The following is an 18,989-nucleotide window of genomic DNA, read 5'->3' on the forward strand; positions in this document are numbered from 1 at the left end:
TCCTAACAGAATTTGACTTTTTCAGTTGATTCACCTGGTAGCTCAAATATCTGTAGAAAAGAATATACAGTGAAGTCACTACACAGTGTTAGGGGCAGTAGAAATTCATGTTGGTACAAAATATTATTCAAGATTTTTACATTAAGCTGCAGTGTCGAGATTGAGACACGTATGGTTGGCAGGCATTCTAAGAATTGTTCAAGACTAAGTTTTTTTTTTTTTTTTTTTTTTTTTTAGTGACGTTTGCTGGTACAAATGTTAAAGGTTAAAAACATCATATAGAAATAGACAGGCAATGTCCTTTTCATCTGTCTTCTTACCAGCAGATCCTTGCCTTTGAAATATTGTGAAATGCTCTAGGTACTTCCAGCATTTTCCAAGAGATGGCAGAGTTGCCGTTACAAACGTGAGAACAAACTAACTTTCATTCTGTTGGTCACAGCAACCTAGAGAGTTAGAGCTGCTCCCACAATTTAAATACTGCTATCCTGCTTTCAGTAATAAATAAGGATAACAATGTTGAGTTTGTCAGAAACAATATCAAAGAAACAGTTGCATGTTATGTCATCTCTGCAACTATGCCAGCTGCATGAAAACTGCTTTCAGCATTGCTTTTGTTCCTTTACGCTGTCCCCTTATTTGTTGCCTCTGGTTTTTATTTAAACATTAACCCTTCAAACCCAGCCCTGTGGCACCACTCTCAGATCACCACAGTTGGAACAAGAAAAGGTCTGCTGATATCACTTGAGTGAGTCGTGGCCATGACTGATTTGATTGTGGGGAGCTTTGATGTGAATTCAGAGGCCTTTCAGACTTGCTATGGTTCATCTGTGATGGGTCATCACAGTTCTGGCATTTGTAGTTCCAGTCCTGAGCAGTAGGGGGCTCGTTCTGTCCATCTTTTCTTTCAGCCAGAGTCGCAACAGAAGAGACAGCCTAGGTCTGGTGGGATGAATGGGGCTGCCTCTGGCCTCGGGAGGCCTCAGTTATGGTAAAATGAACAGGTGTCATTTCTACAGGCTAAACCTAAGGAAAGCAATGTATTGACCCCCCCACCCCCCCCGAACGCTACTAGGGTTTCTTTTGTAAACTTCTCAAGGCAAAGATGTATATTTGATTTGTTTTTTTTTTTCACACACACCCCTCGCCCTCCCCCCAGCTTCTGGTGCAAAGTAGATGCTCACTAAGGATTTGCTGTATGGTAGGGAGACCTACAGCCTCTCCTTCCTCCTGAGGTTGCTGGGACCCAGAATCCAGAGAAAGGACAGCCCCAGCCTGTCCCACCAGTGTCTGGCTCTGTTAATACTCCTCTTCACAACTGGACTGTGAGCTCCTTGTGGGCAAACTCGGGTATGATTTCCCATCACATCTCTAGTCCTGCTAAGGCCTCATGCCCAGCAGGTGCTCAGCAGGGTGTTTTGAAAGGAAGAAGCAGCAGCCACCAGGGGGCATGAGCACACGGTGTGGCTTGCAGGAGGTCTTTAATTCTGTCTCCTCCATGTGGCTGGTGTACGCTGGAACAGTCGCTACTGCGCAGAGCAACTTCAAGACCAGTAGTATCTTCTGGGCATTGTCAGTTTCACACATTAAAGTACAAATCAGACTTCTCGATGAATGAAGAAGTGACTACCCATCCCAGGTTGCTCAAAGCTGCTAGTGTCAAGAGAGAAGCTAGTTCCTTTTGCAGAGGGGTGATAGGGCATGGAGGTGCCGGCATGTTTTGGTGACTGGAGGAGGAGGGACACGCTTACCGTGGAAAAAGCATGCTATCTATGGTTGTACTTTTGGCAAAGGCCTCCCCTGTCCGTGGAACATCCCAGGACTTTGATATGTTTGCAACTGAAAAATATCAGGGCATTTTGCTAGAAGAGATAATTTTGCAGTTACAAGTTGGAAGAAAATTTATCGAAGGGGAAAATTCTAGAGCACTAACACCAAGGCCCCCAGTCTTGAAAATCTACCCCTGCCCAGAGAGTGTCTCACTAGAACATGGCTCCTATTCTGAATATTTAGGGAATGTCTTGGTATTACTGATATTTAACCTCTTAAATACCTGAGCATCTTTATTTTAACCATTTTTTATGGTGTTTTCCAGAATCACCACCTAGTTATTTAAGAAGACCATATTCACCACAGGGCCAAAATATAAAGTCGTGCAGGTTACACAGGCACAGCAAGGCCACATTTAAAGGATTTCCATTCAAATTGAAGATCTGTATGGTTATTTGAAAGATTTTCCAGTAGATGATCAAGTGCCTAATTTAAATAAAAATCAATAATACAATTAAGGACAGATGAAAGTATCTTGATTAAGGGGTTCCTGTTCCTAATTTACAATAACTATTTTTATCGATGATTTGAATTTATGATTGTATGAATGCAGTGCTATTCTTTGAAGGAATAAAGTGTTGTCCACAAACTCTACTAAAGTATTTTCATTCTTATTTTAAATGTCTCCAGACAACTGTGCTATAGAATTTTATAGTCGTTTTCTGTCTCTTTTTTTTTTTTGGCTGAACTCACAGCATGGGGAAGTTCCTGGGGCCAGGGATCGAACCCTCACTACAGCAGCAGCCAGAGTCACAGCGGTGACAATGCCAGATCCCTAACCTGCTGTGCCACATGGGAACTGCTCTATCGCTGTTCTTTTCATTAGGGAAAGCATGTTAAGTTATTGTAAGTATTTCTACTTGTTTTATGCAATGTCTATTTCCCTAATTTTCTGCTTGCAGTCTGTCATGTGATCGAAAACAATGTCATTAAGGTAATTAGAATTATGTGTAAATTAAGAGTAAGTAGGATTTAAACAAAGGGTTGAAGAACTTTCCTTTGGAAAAACTCAGGAGTATCAGAGTATGTTTTTTTTTGTCTTTTTATTTTTGATTTTTTTGCTTTTTATGTCCACACCCACAGCATATGGAAGTTCCCAGGCCAGGTGTCGAATCAGAGCTCCAGATGCCCGCCTAGACCACAGTTACAGCAACACAGGATCTGAGCTTTGTCTGCGACCTGCACCACAGCTCACGAGAATGCTGGATCCTTAACCCACTGAGCAAGGCCAGGGATCGAACCTGCCACCTCATGGATACCAGTCGGGTTCTTTACCTTCTGAGCCACTAGGGGAACGTCAGAGCATGGGTTTTGTAACATTTATTGGGATAGTCAAAGACTTTCTCTGTTTGTTCTTGGTTCTTAGTTCTGTTATGGGTAAGGTTGCCAGGAAGCAGCTCTCAGAAAAATGTGAAAGGTAAGCACAACTAAGAAGACAATGTTTTCTTGTCTTTTTGCCTAGAATGGCACAAGTTCCTTAGGTTTTCAGATCAAGAAGTTCTCAGCGGGAGTTCTCACCTATACATTTCTACCATGGGATAAGAAATAACTTCATTATTCGGAAAAAGAATAAAATAGGCATTTTGCTTTAGGAAATAGATATTTTTTGCTTCACATTTTCCTCCTGAGGATTTAGAAGTATTTTGAGGTGCTAACACTCAAACTTCCTTTGAGTTATACAGGAGGAAACTGGAAAATCTGTCTTTCCCAGAAAATGAGACGTAGCCTTATTACAGTTATCACTGAGGCTGATGATCCCCTGTGCTGTGAGCCTCTAGCCTATGGCATCTTAGATTTTCAGGGAAATGTAGTGCAAATGCTCCACTTTCTTAAGAGGTTTTACTTATCATGCAGTCCCATATTTAGAGCTATGGGAATATGAAGACCAGGCAGAATAAAGTCAAGAGGGTGATGGCCATGGGCCCTGAAACAAAAGAGGAAAGAATATCACAGGATCAGAAGTCCTCCACCCTCCCCCGAAACTTCCTTCTTGACAAAGATTTTAGAGCAGTCCTAGCAAGCCCAGGAGCACAGAAAGAACTTTCCAGAGGGCCAAGCAATTTCGATTTCTTGGTGAACTTTAGATATTTGAGTTCCGGTAATCCACGGCTCTTCTCTGTGATGTTAAAAAAAAAATCCAAAGATCAATCAATTGATTTTTTCCTTAATTCACCTCACTAAACAAGTGGTTCAAAAAATAATAAGTAAAATGGAATTAACTCTAACATTATTTAATTTGGTGCTCCATATATTTTGCTTTAAAATGTTTTCCACAGGAAACTAATTTTCTGATTCAGAGTGGTGGCAAAATGAAAAGGCAGAGAAGAACCTAAATACTTACAGGTTGAATACATGGGTTAAATGTGACAGTTTAGAATAAAATCCCTGGACATTGCCAACAGAAGTCTGTACAACACAATGCAAGTTATGATGAAGGGACCAGAAAGCTAATTACTGCTCACACCTAGAATATTCCATTTATACCATCGTGATCCGAGGACAGTAGGAATAACTGCAGTGATGAGGGTATTATATAGGTGACCCAAGTAAATTATTTTGTAAAACTGCATTCAAAGACTGCTATCTTAGGTTTAAAATAGATTTAAAACACCGGAAGTGGGAAAGCGCAATTCCCTTAAAAAATAAAGATTTAAAAGAAATGAAACTACATGATGCCGTTAAAAGTGACTCGAAGCAATTACTTACAAAATCACTTCCTCAGGAACAAAAGTCTTTCAAAGAGACTGTTACCTCGCTGTTTAACTATCTGCTGTCTGACACAAAAGCATGAGAAGGCTGATTGGGGCAGAAGGAATGATTCAATCGTGAGCAAAGAAAGAAGAAAGCAGGCAGGACTGTACTTTTCTTTTTTTCTTTTTTTCTTTTTTTTGAGGCAGAGCCAGCAGCAGGCAGAAGTTCCCAGATCAGGGCCCAAACCTGTGCTAGAGCAGCTTTTTTTTTTTTTTTTTTGTCCCAAGAAGACACTGTGACTTTAAGCAGTAAGCCCTCTGGATGGAACTTCCTGATGTTTGGATCCAGGCATAGGGCAGGGAGAGGGGGAGGAGATACCCATAGGAACCCAGGTGAAAAAAATTGTTAATTGCAGACGACAGCCAAGGCCTGGCAGGCTGGCCTTGTGACAGCTGATGACCCCCAAAGGTAGAGGAAAGAAGGCTTATCTGAGAACCTGCCTAGCAACCCCGATGAAATGTGGACAAGCCTCTGAGCTAGCAGTGCCATCAATCCCTGAACCAAGCAAACCAATTGCTGAGGTCCCTTCACGGTTACCTGAACTGGCAGAGGAAGAACACTGTCCCAGAACACCTCCTCTAAACTCCCACTCCCTCAAATAATCTCATGTTACTTATCCTTCAGGGAAATGGGTCACATGGCGCCTTTTAACAGCGTGATTATGTAGAAAAGGATGTGCTTATTGGCATTCGTATGCAGATGGGTGTGTACAACATGAGTAAGTCACCAATCTTATCTCCATTATCAATGTCAGCTGCCAGACTTGCTGGCACAAGGTGTAAGAAGACTGTAACCAATACTTCCCCAGGATGGAAATCACTTCCTGGACTATTGTTTCATGAATAGTACCTGGGAGGTTTCTGTCTCTGCGTCTCTGTCTGTCTCTCTCTCTGTCTCTCTCTCTCTCTCCACACACACACACACACACCGCCTAGGAGAAAGAGATGATAAAATCTAATTACAAAAACATCTTATGATTTCCCTCAATTGTATTTTTTCTTAGACTGTCAAGTAGTTTAAAATACACCCTGCCCTCCCCATCACCCATGGTTTTCCTGTATCCTTGGGTTTGAACAGCATACAGATATGGGGTGTGGCGGGGAGGGTGGCCCTTGTCATCACTGGCATCATTTATTTAAGGGAGGTGAGCATGGAGAGGTTGGGTTTCCATGGGGGCTCTTGGAGCCAGTTTCCCACAGATGCATTCAGCTCTAGCCAATATTATGGTCTTCAAGAAACACGATAAAGGAAACACAAGCCTAACTTACTGAGAGAAAACTAGCAGAAAAGGAAGGACTGTATCCTTTTCACTTGAATGTCCTTTCCCACCTCCCTAAGCATCACTGTCCATTACGTTTTTGTTGAACTGAATGAAAAGAAAATCACGACACTACTAATCAATTCAGCAGAAAAGGTGCTGCCAAAATAAGAGTTGAAGAGTTATGACTGTAGAAGAATTAATGTACTTTTGTAGCAGAACAGTGGGAACCAAGCAATATGAGACTGGTTCTTGAATTTTGAATTCAATTTCCAGAAAGGAAAGTTAAAATATACTCTGCAGAATTATGAAAGGGTCTTGTGCCACAGATTTTTTTTTTCTAAGAAGGCAGAAAGATGAGGTAGAAGTTCTCATTTCACAGGGTTGATAATTAATTTCTCACAATATTGAAGAGCTTTATTTCTATAATGTATTATAATTAAAGTAAATGAAAACATTATCCCCCAAAATCATGCCAACTAGTTTGAACTGTGTGGCAGAGACTGCTAAGCATTCTTCAATATACATTTCCCTTCCTTACTAAGAAATGAAGCCTCTAAACTTTAGACAGAGACAAAGCCACCAAGAATAAAGACTACAATTTTCAGATTTCCTTGCAGCTAAATTGGGAGTTAACCAAATAGTGTGTGTGCAACTTGTGAGACACATCCTTAAATGAAAGAAGCACACTTCTCTTTCCCTTTCCCCTCCTTTTTAGCTGGAATACAAAAGCAATGGCTGGAACTTTGGCAGTCATCTTGCATCATGGCAGAACACATGATGAAGCAACGAAAGAAAAGGATCCTGGGTCCTTGTCTCTAGGGAACCCAAGTCCAGTTCTCTGCTATCTCCAGAATTTTGAAATATGAAGAGATATAGACCTGTATCTTATTTAAGCTACAGTCATTTTTCTTTCTGTCACTTCCAGGTAACCCTCATCTAATACAGACTAACTAATATAGACTGACAAGGTTGTCTACCAAAGTAAGTCCATGAAAATAACTAGATTATTGGTGTCTTCAAACTGTTTTAAAAAACTTAACTTTGGAGAGTAAAGGAAAAGCATGCCCTAAATGAAAAATGATCCAATGTTTTTAGTCACTCAAAGAAACAAAAATAGCGAGTTAAGGATTGATATGTCCAAATCCAAATTAGGTAAACTTTCAAATTTGAATTCTCTCTCTCTTCCCCTTCTTTCTATTTATTTTCACCTTTCCTCCCTCCATTCTTTCCTTCCTGTCTTATTTCTCCTTCTTCTTTTTACTTAATTCAGTTCTCTAGTTCAGGCCAAAGCATATTTTGGATTCTCTGAATATTTCATTAAAAAATGTTTAGTATCTAATGTGATTTTTGTCCTTGATATGCTTGTAAATCTGAGCAAGATGATTTCATTTTTCACCTGACACCAATTTTTTTTTTAGGGCCATACTGGCAGCATATGGAAGTTCCCAGACCAGGGGTAGAATTGGAGCTGTAGCTGCTGGCCTACACCACAGCCACAGCAACGTGGGATCAAAGCCTTGTATGTGACCTATGCAGCAATGCTGGATCCTTAACCCACTGAGTGAGGCCACGGATCCAACCCACATCTTTATGGCTACTATGTCTGGTTCTTAACCCACTGAGCCATAGTGGGAGCTCCCAAGAATTCTTTATTAATAAATACATTCTTCTAATATTTGAAACACCTATGCTCTCTTTCTGCATTACACACTATGCAGCTACGTGAGCAGTGATTATCAGCTCAACTTTTGGGCATAACATCCATGAGTTGTGGGCCTACTTATCATGAATATTGAAGAGGGTTCATAGAGAGACTTTCCAGCAAAAGTTACAGATTGCTACTAAATGGGAAGAAAACAAGAAAAACAGACATTCAAGGTTTCTAAGTTTCAAAAGATCAATTATTGGTATTGTTTTCTACTTAATTCAGTGATTTGTTGAAAGCAGCTACGAACTTGGGCCAAAAGGTCAAGTTGGAACATTTGAATTCTATTCTAATCAACTGTAAAAGTTCTCCTAGTTACGTACCAAAGTAACTCAGGAATGATAAGCGAGTAGTTCCTTGGAGAAATAATTAGCCAGAATGTTTACTCCATAGTGAATCCACATTTTGAGATACTATAAATTTTTAAATTAGGTATGAAATGAAGATCTGTTTATTTCTGGCAAGATTCCTTTCTCATTTGCAAAGATTGAAAAGAGCAATTTTGGTTTTTACTTGCTTCTCAATTTAGCAGAGTCATGTTGGTTGTCTCCAGATTTGCAGTGTATATTTTAGCTGCTGCTGCTGAAGAGGAATGCTTCTCAATCATGAGTGTCCCCTTCATTAAGTGAACCAGATGGCAGCCTTGTTATATTATGTTAGATCCAGCCTCTTGAAGCTGGTTGCCTCCCTGAGTTAGGTCTATAGGAAATACTAGGGCTTATATTTTTTCTGGAGGAAAAAAGAAAGACGTCAGTATTTTGCTAGGCAAGATGTCAAGTTATCTTTAAGACAAGAGAACAGCCTCAAAGGCCAGAGTAACATGGACACAAGCTTTTGTTCCAAAGACTTATACCCTCATGTTGTAAGCAGGTGGGAGGCTAGGATGCTTGTGGATGTACCAGCTCAGAGCTTTTCCTAAGAGGTGGTTGAGCTTTCTCTTGATTTAGGCTGTTCCATATCCTGATATGTATTCTGTCCCTTGGGAATTCAGTAATTACCCGCACCCCTCTGCCTCCAGTGATTCCTCTGCTTAACTTTTGCTGCTTTGAAACATGACCAGAAGCTGAAACAAAAGGTAAAGCGGAAACCACCCCAGCTGCCTATAACTTTGCACAACAGAAGCAGAAGACACTAAAGCGAGGATAAGTCACTGATGCAACACGGAAGACATTTCCTAGAGCAGGGCTGGCCAAGGGTCACAAGACGCAATGCCAAGGTGGTTAAAAGAGGGAAAAACACCTGGTTTTCACCTTCCCTTACATCCCGGTCAGTGCTAGGGGCCAATGGGCAGTGGGTGTACTGTTTCCAGCTTTCCCTGGACCACTTCTGAGGATAGTGCTTGAATCTAGAGCTAGACTATCTCTCTTTGGATGCAGATATTCTAACAAGTGAGTGCAGGTTAAAAATACATGGTCATTTTCCCTTGCTCTGACAACACACACACTTGCACACAGAGAAGCCAAGATTTGGCAAGAATGTAGATACAGTGAACATGTCTTTGTCGAAAGCCCTGCTGCATGACACATGGGTACAGCGCAGAGTGCCTACCACAGGAGGCAAAAGCTGCAAACTCAAAAATGTTCACTTTTAAGAGGCAGCAAGCTCGACAGTACTGCGTTGGTATCACCCCGATCGAGAGGTGGCTGCCGAGTCCTACTGCACAAGCCTATGCTTCATCTCTTGCCTTAAGGAAGCAGAACCTCTAAAGACTGGCCAGGAAGAGGAGAGGCAGGGAGGAGCCAAGTGGGGGGCGGGAGGGAGACCTAGTTGCCTTGTTTCTGATGAGGGACAAGTTTTTTGGAATTTTAGAATTATTATGAATTGCTGAGATTGAGGATTGAAACAGTTATAATTTAAATGAAGAAAGATGAAAAACTAAAAACATATCGCTTTTAAGTAGTTGCCCTGCATTGAATATCTATAGAAAGATGACGAATGTGAGGGTCTCCTCCTCAAACCTGCAGTGAGACAAGGTCTAGGCCTCTGCAGTGCATCGCAGAATGATGTGCAAACTTACATGAAGGCAAAACAACACAAGGTAGTGTGGGACTATTTTGTGAGGTGTTCACAAATAGAATAGTTTTGTTTGTGTGTGGTGGGGTGGGGGCATGAAATGCTAGTTTGAACTTTTTATTTTATTTCTTTTTAGGGCTGCAGCTGCAACATCTGGAATTTGCTAGGCTAGGAGTTGAATCAGAGTTGCAGCTGCCAGTCTATGCCACAGTCACAGCAAAGCCAGATCTGAGCTGCATCTGCAAACTACACCACAGGTCACAGCAAGGCCAGAGATTGAACTCACATCCTCATGGATACTATGTTGGGTCCTTAACCCATTGAGCCACAATGGGAACTCCAGTTTAAACTATTTAAATGTGAATTTTATTCTTCTGTCTTTACTGATTTTCTACTTTTTAAAATACTCTATTAGCCTTATCCATAATAATAATATGCATTCGTCTTGGAATTCGAACATAAAAGTTAGTTTTAAATTAAGAAGCACTGTTTCGTGTGTAGTATTTCTCATCTCTTAAACATGGGCAGTTATTTCAAGCTACTTTTTAATTTTTTTATTTTATTTATTTATTTATTTATTTATTTATTGTCTTTTTAGGGCCGCATCTGTGGCATATGGAAGTTCTCAGGCTAGGGGTCTAATCAGAGCTGTAGTCGCTGGCCTGCACCGCAGCTCACAGCAATGCTGGATCCTTGACCCACTGAGCAAGGCCAGGGATCAAACCCGCAACCTCATGGTTCCTAGTCAGATTCGTTTCTGCTGCGCCCCTATGGGAACTCCTCAAGCTACTTTTTAGAAAACTTGAAAGAGTTTGGGGTTTGCAGGGGCTCTGCACAGCATGTGAATGGGTAGCAAAAGCTCCAGACAGGATCCAACTTTTTGTGTAATTACAAGGATCATCACCTCTATCAATTGTGGGCTTCACAGTTTACAGAGTATTTTTGACATTTCCAGGTAATCCTTCCAGGTGAGCCTTACCCTTTGGAGGTAGGGATTATCTTTCACTCTATAGATGAGGAAGTCTCCGGGGCCAAGATATCCAACACTGTCCAAGACCACATTGGTGGACCATGCCCCTCCTGGTTTTGCCCTCCAGCTTCTCCTTCCTTTCACTATAGCCTGTGCCCTCTGAATACAGCAGGACTCTGGATACACCATCAAACCTCGTAGGCTTTAGGTCACCTCAACACAAGGTGGCTTAGATCGGCCCTTCTGGGTCCCTGTTAGTTCCTCTTCATTTGAATTTGGGTTTATTCAGTGAAATGAGAAGTGATGAGATTCAGGGGTTGTCCGCTGACTGATGGTAAAATCTAGAAGCTAAGAGTGAAACAGTCCTCCAGAAAGCTCACAGTGTTGATCACACACTGGGAGGAACCACGGCAGACTTTACTGCATAAATTCTGATTCTTCACAGAGTCTCAAAAAATATAGGGTCTTCAAAGACGAAGAAGCAGGGAAAAAAACCCCTCAACAAACATACACAAATTTGCACACAATTTTAGATGATTTGTAAACTGATTTCTGAGAGATGTGTGGTTCAGGTTAACTTCTGGATTAAATAGAATATTCACAATTTTGAGGCTCATGGGAAATCTCATATTGGTTGTTACCCAAGTGAGCCACGCTTATTTTGATATGGCAAATAGTCACTGAAAGATATGAATGGAAAAAACTCTGATGGTTTGTTTTTTTTTCCCAAGGCAGTCTTTTTTCCATGGAAAATTATGTTTCCCATATTAATTTCTTGATTCTTGGTGTGGGTAGGAGAAAGAAAAATTGATGCAAAACACTTAAATATCTCCTTTAGAAGTACTTCTAGAGAATTCCATGCCCTTTTAATACCTTCTTCAGAATATTTTAAGAGCAACCTTCCTGACTGCAGATTTTTGTGATTTCTGCCCCGTAAGCCTACAGGCTGTATAGTTAGGTCTGCTGCCTGTGCCAGAACTGTGATAAAGGGTAGAAAATCTGAACCTCAGAGATACTCAAGATTCCCTCCAAATGGGAAAGATGTCCTACTGGTCATTTCACCCTTTTACACGCCAATGATATGTATTTTTCAGAACACAAGAGGAACAAGACGTCATGTCAGAATCTGAACTTTGAGATTGCCGTGATATTATTCTGGGTTTGGGAAAGTCGAGAATGAAAGAGGACTCCCTTTTTTTTCTTGTGATGTTGAAAACATGATCCAGACTCAGTCTGAAAGCCCGACACACTAGCTGTACCCATTTATCAGTTGTCACTGCATCTAACTTCCTGCCAAGGAACCCGGGTACTGTCCACTGTGCAAACTCCATCAGGCCTAGGATAACCACAGGCATCAGTCATCGAAGGGGACTTAACACCTCAACAACACAAACCTGCATTTCTCTTCGAATTGACTGGGGAAGCTTTTCACAGAATGGTTTTCATTTTGCATGCCTCACATTGAATATTGTTAAAATTAAAAACAATTTGCGAGTATTCATATAAGAAGGAAATGACTAAAAATATACCCACCCAAGCACCTACAACTCATCTAGCAAACAATGCTAATAGTACAGAGGCTGTGACCTGAGAACTCCGTGATGCGTGGGAAAGCAGGGAGGCGCGGTCCATCCTCTGGAAGGAAGTGAGACATGTGGATGCAGGGAAGTGCCGTTGACGGTGCTTTGCTTCCTAAGTCAAGTGCAGTGGCCGCATTTCAGAGTCCGTGCCATTATTTATTTCGACCTAAAAACAGAAAATATGAGTTGCTTGAAAAGACTTTTAAATTAAAAGCTAAATTTCCTTTCTATTCATCAGGGCTTTTCAAAAATCAGAACGTGTCTTGTACTGTCTGTCTGCATGGCAGTTAGGAAGCGGAACACCTGGGTGCTTTTCGGATGGGGCTGGCAGGTGTAAACACGAGAGGGTAGGGCTGTGGTCTCCTGGGAGAGAAGTGCCAACTGCGCAGCAATTGGGGCCTGATGTCAAGGTGTTTATTGCCTTTAGTGGCCCTGGAGTAAAGATGACAGGGTAGTATTATGTCTCCAGACTGATTAGATACACCCCTACCTTAGCCTTCCTACAGCCTTCTGTTGCTTAGTTGCTCAAGGACCATCTGAGCCTGGCTTTCACACCACCCTGTGATGGTTAATTTTATATGTCAAATGGCCAGGCCACAGTACCCAGATATTTGGTCAAACACCAGCCTAAAAGTCACTGCTGAAGGTATTTCTCAAGATGAGATTAACATTTAAATCAATAGACTTTGAGTGAAGTGGATTCCTTCCTTAATGTGGGTGGGTCTTGTTCAATCAGTTGAAATCCTTGACAGCAAAGACCATGGTCCCTGGAGGGAGGAAGAAGGAATTCTGCCTCCTGATGGCCTTTGGACTCAACACACTACATCGCCTCTTTCTGGGTCTCTGGCCTGCCGACCTACCCTGCAGATTTCGGACTTGCCAGCCCCATAATCACTGAACCAATTTTCCTAAAATCTCTCTCACTCTCTCTACACACACATTGTGCTCTCTCTCTCTTTTTAGGGCTTCATCACGGCATATGGAGGTTCCCAGGCTAGGGGTTGAATCAGAGCTGCAGCTGCCGACCTTCACCACAGCCACAGCAATGTGGATCCAAGCTGCAACTGTGACCTATAACACAGCTCACAGCAATGTTGGATCCTTAACCCACCTGAGCAAGGCCAGGGATCGAACCCACCTCCTCATGGATACTAGTCAGATTCATTACCACTGAGCCACAACAGGAACTCTGCTACATATATCTCTTAAAACTTTTAATTAGTAAGTTTTCCCTCTTTTTTTTTTTTTTTTTCATTTGCATGATACTGTTTCCCACATTGTAGATTGGCTGATTGCTTCCTTGTGAGAGTTACTTTACTCTGTTATTCCTGTATTTTCGACACATTCAGTCCAAGATATTTCAGAGGTGGAGCTGTGTCTTCTTATCACAGCACCTCTGGAGACATGTAATGTCTAGTTGTCACTTTTTAAATGACAGATCAGTTAGTCTGGGTAGAAGAGTTTGAGTTTGGGGATCCTTAAGATCATACATACATTTTTTTTTTTTTTTGCAGATTTGTAGATATATTAGCAGTAACCTGAGGGTACTTACCCTCAAGGAAAAATGAAATCAAATGATAAGGTAGTGATGTTATTTCAAAGTGTGTCTCCTGATAAAGGTCTGTCATTGTCTCTTCTCTTGCTTTTTAAAGTCTCTCTGTGTCACTTCTTCCATGTGTGCACGTGCACCCGCATGCTTTACTCTGTCACTTGTATGTTCTTTCTTATGCCTTGTTTCTTCTCAGAATCTGTCATCACATGGGGATTACACTTTTTTTTTTTTTTTTTTTTTAAATGGCCACACTTGCGACATACAGAAGTTCCTGGGTTAGGGGTTGAATCAGAGACGCAGCTGCCAGCCTACACCACAGCCACGGCAACACCAGATCTGAGCCACATCTTTGACCTAAGCCACAGCTTGTGGCAATGCCGGATCCTTAACCCACTAAGCGAGGCCAGGGATCAAACCTGCATCCTCATGGAGACTAGTCGGGTTAACCCACTGAGCCACTATGGGAACTCCCGGATTATACATATTTTTGATGGGAATATAAAATGAAAAAATATGTATTTAACATGTTCTCTTGGAAATGGCCAAATGAAGTTACCTTTACTTACACTGATTAATTTTTTCAGGGGTGGGGGATGCTTTGTATGTCCGCACTACTGCACAGATCTTTCCTAGCCACTGAAGTCACTGCCAAGGGCTCAGGAGACCTGGAGAATTCTGGGAAAGATGAGAATCGACAGCTTCCTTGGACGGTACTGTTTGGATAAGAGCTTCCTCGTTTGGGAAAAACATTTATGTGCTTCACGAGGCAGCGTGAGCGCCAGGCTCCACCAGGCTCTGGGGGCAGTGCGAGAGGTCCTGTGTCAAAGGAGAGGGTCTCTGTGTCCTCAGTGAAGTGTAGGGCAGATAATTGGCTATTGGTCATGGTCATGGCAGCCCCTCTTGCATGTGGCAGCTGCATGGTTGGTGGCCTCGTTCTTTCTACCAAGGACAGTGGTACACGAACTGACCAATGTAGGGGTGAATCAGAACCGCGTAAGCCATATCAACACTGCCATTAGGGTGTGTTTTTATCCAATCCCTAAAATGGTATAATCGTTTCCTTTGCTGGGTCAAGAAGTTGTGCACGCCAGTGACAAAGGGAAGACACTCCAACGTCAAGGACAGCAACCAGCCCCAGGTGCCACCCTCTCTGTGCTAAGGCAGGCAGGGAGCCGCCTCTCCTTTGGGAACACTCAGGGTGCTGCATGCTTTAGAGCTGCCACGCTCTGTGCTCTGAGGCAGCCCCCAGAGTTAATATGTCCGTCAGTGCCACCGTTCCAGGGACTTGTGGGAATGCTCAGGTGACAGAACTCTGTAATAGTAACGAGAGGAGGGAGCCTGCCATCCCGTGAGCAGGTTTCAGACACTTGCCTCTGTGTGCCGTGGGGACAGACACATGGATAGATGAATGTGAAGGCATGAAAGCCAATCAAGGACTAATGAAAACAGGAGAGAGCCAGTGAGCTGTCATTTTATTAGTCTTCTGGTGCTTGGTCAAGAAATGGTGGGGTGACAGGACGAATGATTCGTAGTTGGATTCGTTTCCACTGCTCCATGACGGGAACTCCAAAATGAATGTTTACTAATACTTGGCTGGTAGTTATTGGTTTTTATTTATTCATTTATTTAAGCTCAATTTTAAAGTATAGCTGACTTACAATGCTGTGTCAATTTCTGCTGTACAGCAGAGTGACCCAGTCATTCATATATATATATATATATAATATAAATATATATATATATATATATTTCCATCATGCTCTATCCCAAGAGACTGGATATAGGTGCCTGTGCTATGCATCAGGACCTCATTGCTTATCCATTCTAAATGTAATAGTTTGCATCCACTAACCCCAAATTCCTAGGCCATCCCACTCCCTCCCCCTCCCCCTTGGCAACCACAAGTCTGTTCTCATGTCCATGATCTGTTTCTGTGTTGTAGATAGGTTCATTGGTGCCACATTTTAGATTTGACGTTAGTGATATCATATGGTATTTGTCTCTCGCGGACTAACTTCACTTAATATGAGAATCCTTAGTTGCATCCATGTTTCTGCAAATGGCATTATTTTGTTCTTTTTTATGGCCAAGTAGTAGTCCATTGTGTATATGTACTACATTTTCTTAACCATTCATCTGTTGATGGACATTTAGGTTGTTTCCATGTCTTGGCTACTGTGAATAGTGCTGCTATGAACATAGAGGTGCATATATATTTTTGAAGTATAAGCTTGTCAGGATATATATCTGGGAGTGGGCTTGCTGGATCATATGGTATTTCTATATTTAGGATTATTGGTATTAATTAATTTATTTAGCTTCTTAGGGCTGCGCCTGAGGTATATGGAAGTTCCCAGATTAGGGTTCAAATCGGAGCTTTGGCTGCTGGCCTTCACCACAGCCACAGCAATGTGGGATCCAAGCTGAGTCTGCAACTTACACCACAGCTCACAGGAATGCTGGATCTTTATTTAGCCTGTTAAGCAGGGCCAGGGATTGAACCTGCACCTTCATGGATACCAGTCGAATTCATTACTGCCGAGCCACAGTGGGAACTCGGGTTATTGGCTCTTAAATCAGGGTTTGAAACCACATCATTCTTGCCTCCTCACCGCCTACACGCACACATACACACCTCTCTTTGTTCTCCTAGTTAGTTTTTAATCTAGATGTTGTAACGGCCGTTCTCAGGGAGGAGCAGGTGGACGTGACCACCTCTGGCTCCATCCAGCAGCCCAATGGTCAGAGGTGGATTTCTCCAGGCCTGGACTGTTGGGGTGGAGGACAGGCAGCTTGAGTGCAGTGGGAGCGACCGTGAGGCCAGCCTGAGATGGAGGCAGCAGTGTCTGTCTTCCTTGCTGCAACAGCAGACACTCAATCAGCAGTGGCCACATAGCATGTAACAATTTTTGTTAAGAAAAATTAGCTTCCAGCAAAGGCAATCAGACAAGTCCAGATAGCCAGGAAAAGTCAAGTTCTCATTTGGAAACCTTAGAAAAAGATTGGCTAAAAGCAACAGGAGAAGCTTTTCTCATCAAGTCTTTCTTGACTGCAGTCACAGGGCGTCTTCCTCATGGAAATTTCCAACATCATCAGATCTCTCTATTCCATTGTGAAACTGAGTTCTAAAATTCCACCGCTGTCTTTCTTTGATAAACTGCTTTGGTCTAATTATTTTTATGTGAAGAGTTGCTGCTGCTTGGAGCTTAATTTTCCTACCACCTAGTCGCTAACCATTATGATGATTTTGACAGACTTTAAAGCAATTCAGTGACTCTGATGTTCCTTGATAGTCCACATCTCTTTTACAGCTGCAGGGGTTTATGCCAAGCCACTTCTTTTCCCGAAAGGTAATCTGTTTCCATTAGTCCTCTCCCTTTGGTGGTATTGCTGCTTTGACTGTAAGCTTCCGTGAAAGTGTCCTTTTCAAAGCCACCAATGACCCCTTGAGCAACCTTGTCCTTCCCCCATCATGAAAGGTGACCTAGTAGCAGCGAGGAGACCCTGGTAAAGAACCAGGATGTATGTATGTTGAGAGTTTTAGCTCCCTCCTTGTAGCCATGGCAACTAATGGACCCCAGCAAAACCTCACCCCATGTGTTACAAATTCCCAAGCCAGACCCGGACAACAAGCCCCGGAACCGTCTTTACAGCCATAAGCACAAAGAATGACAGGGTGTAGATGTCACAGTAACGGCTGCCGAGGCTCTCAGAGCCTCTGCACCAGAAGCTGGCAAGATTCCTCCTCTGCTTAAACATCTGCATCTGCTTCCTCTTAGGTTTGCTGACTTTATATGAGAACAGCAAAGGCTGGACTGGATAGGCACAAATTTCAGCATCATCCTCTCTCTGCAGAATGGCCCCGCAAATGAGCCTCCTTGCAGGGGACACTTGTTTTCGTCTGCAGCTTTTGATAAACTCCTGTCTTTCAGCTCAGGCATCATCACCTAGGGGAGTCTTCTTTCCCCAAGTGAGAAGTAAACATTGTTTTTGTTTGTTTGTTTGTTTGTTTGTTTTTTGGTAACAAATTGCCTTGGGGACATTATTTTGTATCCACTTATTTCTCTGTGTGTCTCCTCTCCTAAATCATTAGCTGCCCAGAGGTCAAAGCCCAAGTACTATTTATCTTTTGTAATCTCCAGCCCAGGGTGTGGTACACACATTGTGAGTCATCAATAAATAGTTATAAATGGCAGTAAACCAATTTATTTAACCAGTGTGCCTTGATAGCTTAATGTTGTTACTTTTTTAAAAAAACTGAAGTGTAGTTGATTTATAATGTTGTGTTAGTTTCAGGTGTATAGCTAAGTGTATAGCTATAATATATATATATATATATTTCATATTCTTTTCCATTATAAGTTATTACAAGGTATTGAATATAGTTCACTGTGCTCTATATAAATAGGTCCTTGTTGTTTATCTACTTTACATACAGTAGTGTATGTCTGCTAATCTCAAACTTCTAATTTATCCTTCCCCCCTTTCCCGTTTGGTAACCACAAATTTGTCTTCTATGTCTGTCAGTCTGTTTCTGTTCCGTAAGTCCGTTTGTTGATGCCGAAGAGACAAAGCATGAAAGACTGAATCCACGTAAGAACTGCCTCACCCCATCCCATCACCTCAGCGCACATAATCACATGCAGTTGCACTGTGGGCCCTGGAAGAGTACACTTTATGATTACAAGCAGTGACACAATCAAACAGAGAGTGAGGGCTCCCCAGACTGGGTCTGCAGCGAATGGACTGTCTGTAACGAACCTTCAAGAGTTGAAAGTTACCCACTTATATCCATGTGCCCGGGAATATGATGAAGATCCTCTTGATCCCCTTCCTTAATAAAGTGGTTTCCTCATCAACCTGGTTTTGTAATCCATGGCGATTAGAGCCTTAATGAAGGTGAAAAGGCAGGGTTCACTGCACTTCCCCTAACAATTTAGTACAGAAGATTGGCCTTTTCTCCAATCTGTTGCTGGTACAACAGATCACTGGGCTGGTTGCACAGAATCTAATATAAAGGTTTTATGAAAAGAAATCAAGCAGGCTGACTGAGGTCAAGCCTGTAAAGCCTGCAGGACTTGCATACTTGAGGGGAGTGCACATTGCTTCATGCACGCTGGTTTTAATTCGGGTTTAGTTTGCGCTTTGCAGATTCCTGCCCCTTCCTGGCTGAAAGGCATCCCGTAGTCCTCTGACAGAATGACCTGCTTAATCTATCAGAGCAGAAACTTGTTCTTTTGCTTTCTGTAGACAGTATCGGATGCCATATTCGGCTGAGGAGTCTGAGAGTTTGGCAGTGAACACGGTAGTTGAGAAAAGCCTTTGAG

General features: G+C 42.2%; 1 protein-coding gene across 3 annotated transcripts in view; it reads right to left on the reverse strand.

Annotated features, from left to right (window-relative positions):
* Window positions 210–18,989, reverse strand: part of NKAIN3 (sodium/potassium transporting ATPase interacting 3) — a 567,854-nt gene continuing 549,074 nt past the window's right edge. For all 3 annotated transcript variants that reach the window (XR_002343291.1, XM_021089314.1, XM_021089313.1), the window contains one exon: window positions 210–12,276. Coding sequence is in view for 2 of the 3 variants with exons in the window: in XM_021089314.1 (XP_020944973.1) it covers window positions 12,263–12,276 (14 nt within the window). In the remaining variant the exon portion in view is untranslated. The remainder of the gene's footprint in view (window positions 12,277–18,989) is intronic.

This window comes from Sus scrofa, chromosome 4, assembly GCF_000003025.6.
Source record: "Sus scrofa isolate TJ Tabasco breed Duroc chromosome 4, Sscrofa11.1, whole genome shotgun sequence".
Classification (NCBI taxonomy): Eukaryota; Metazoa; Chordata; class Mammalia; order Artiodactyla; family Suidae; genus Sus; species Sus scrofa.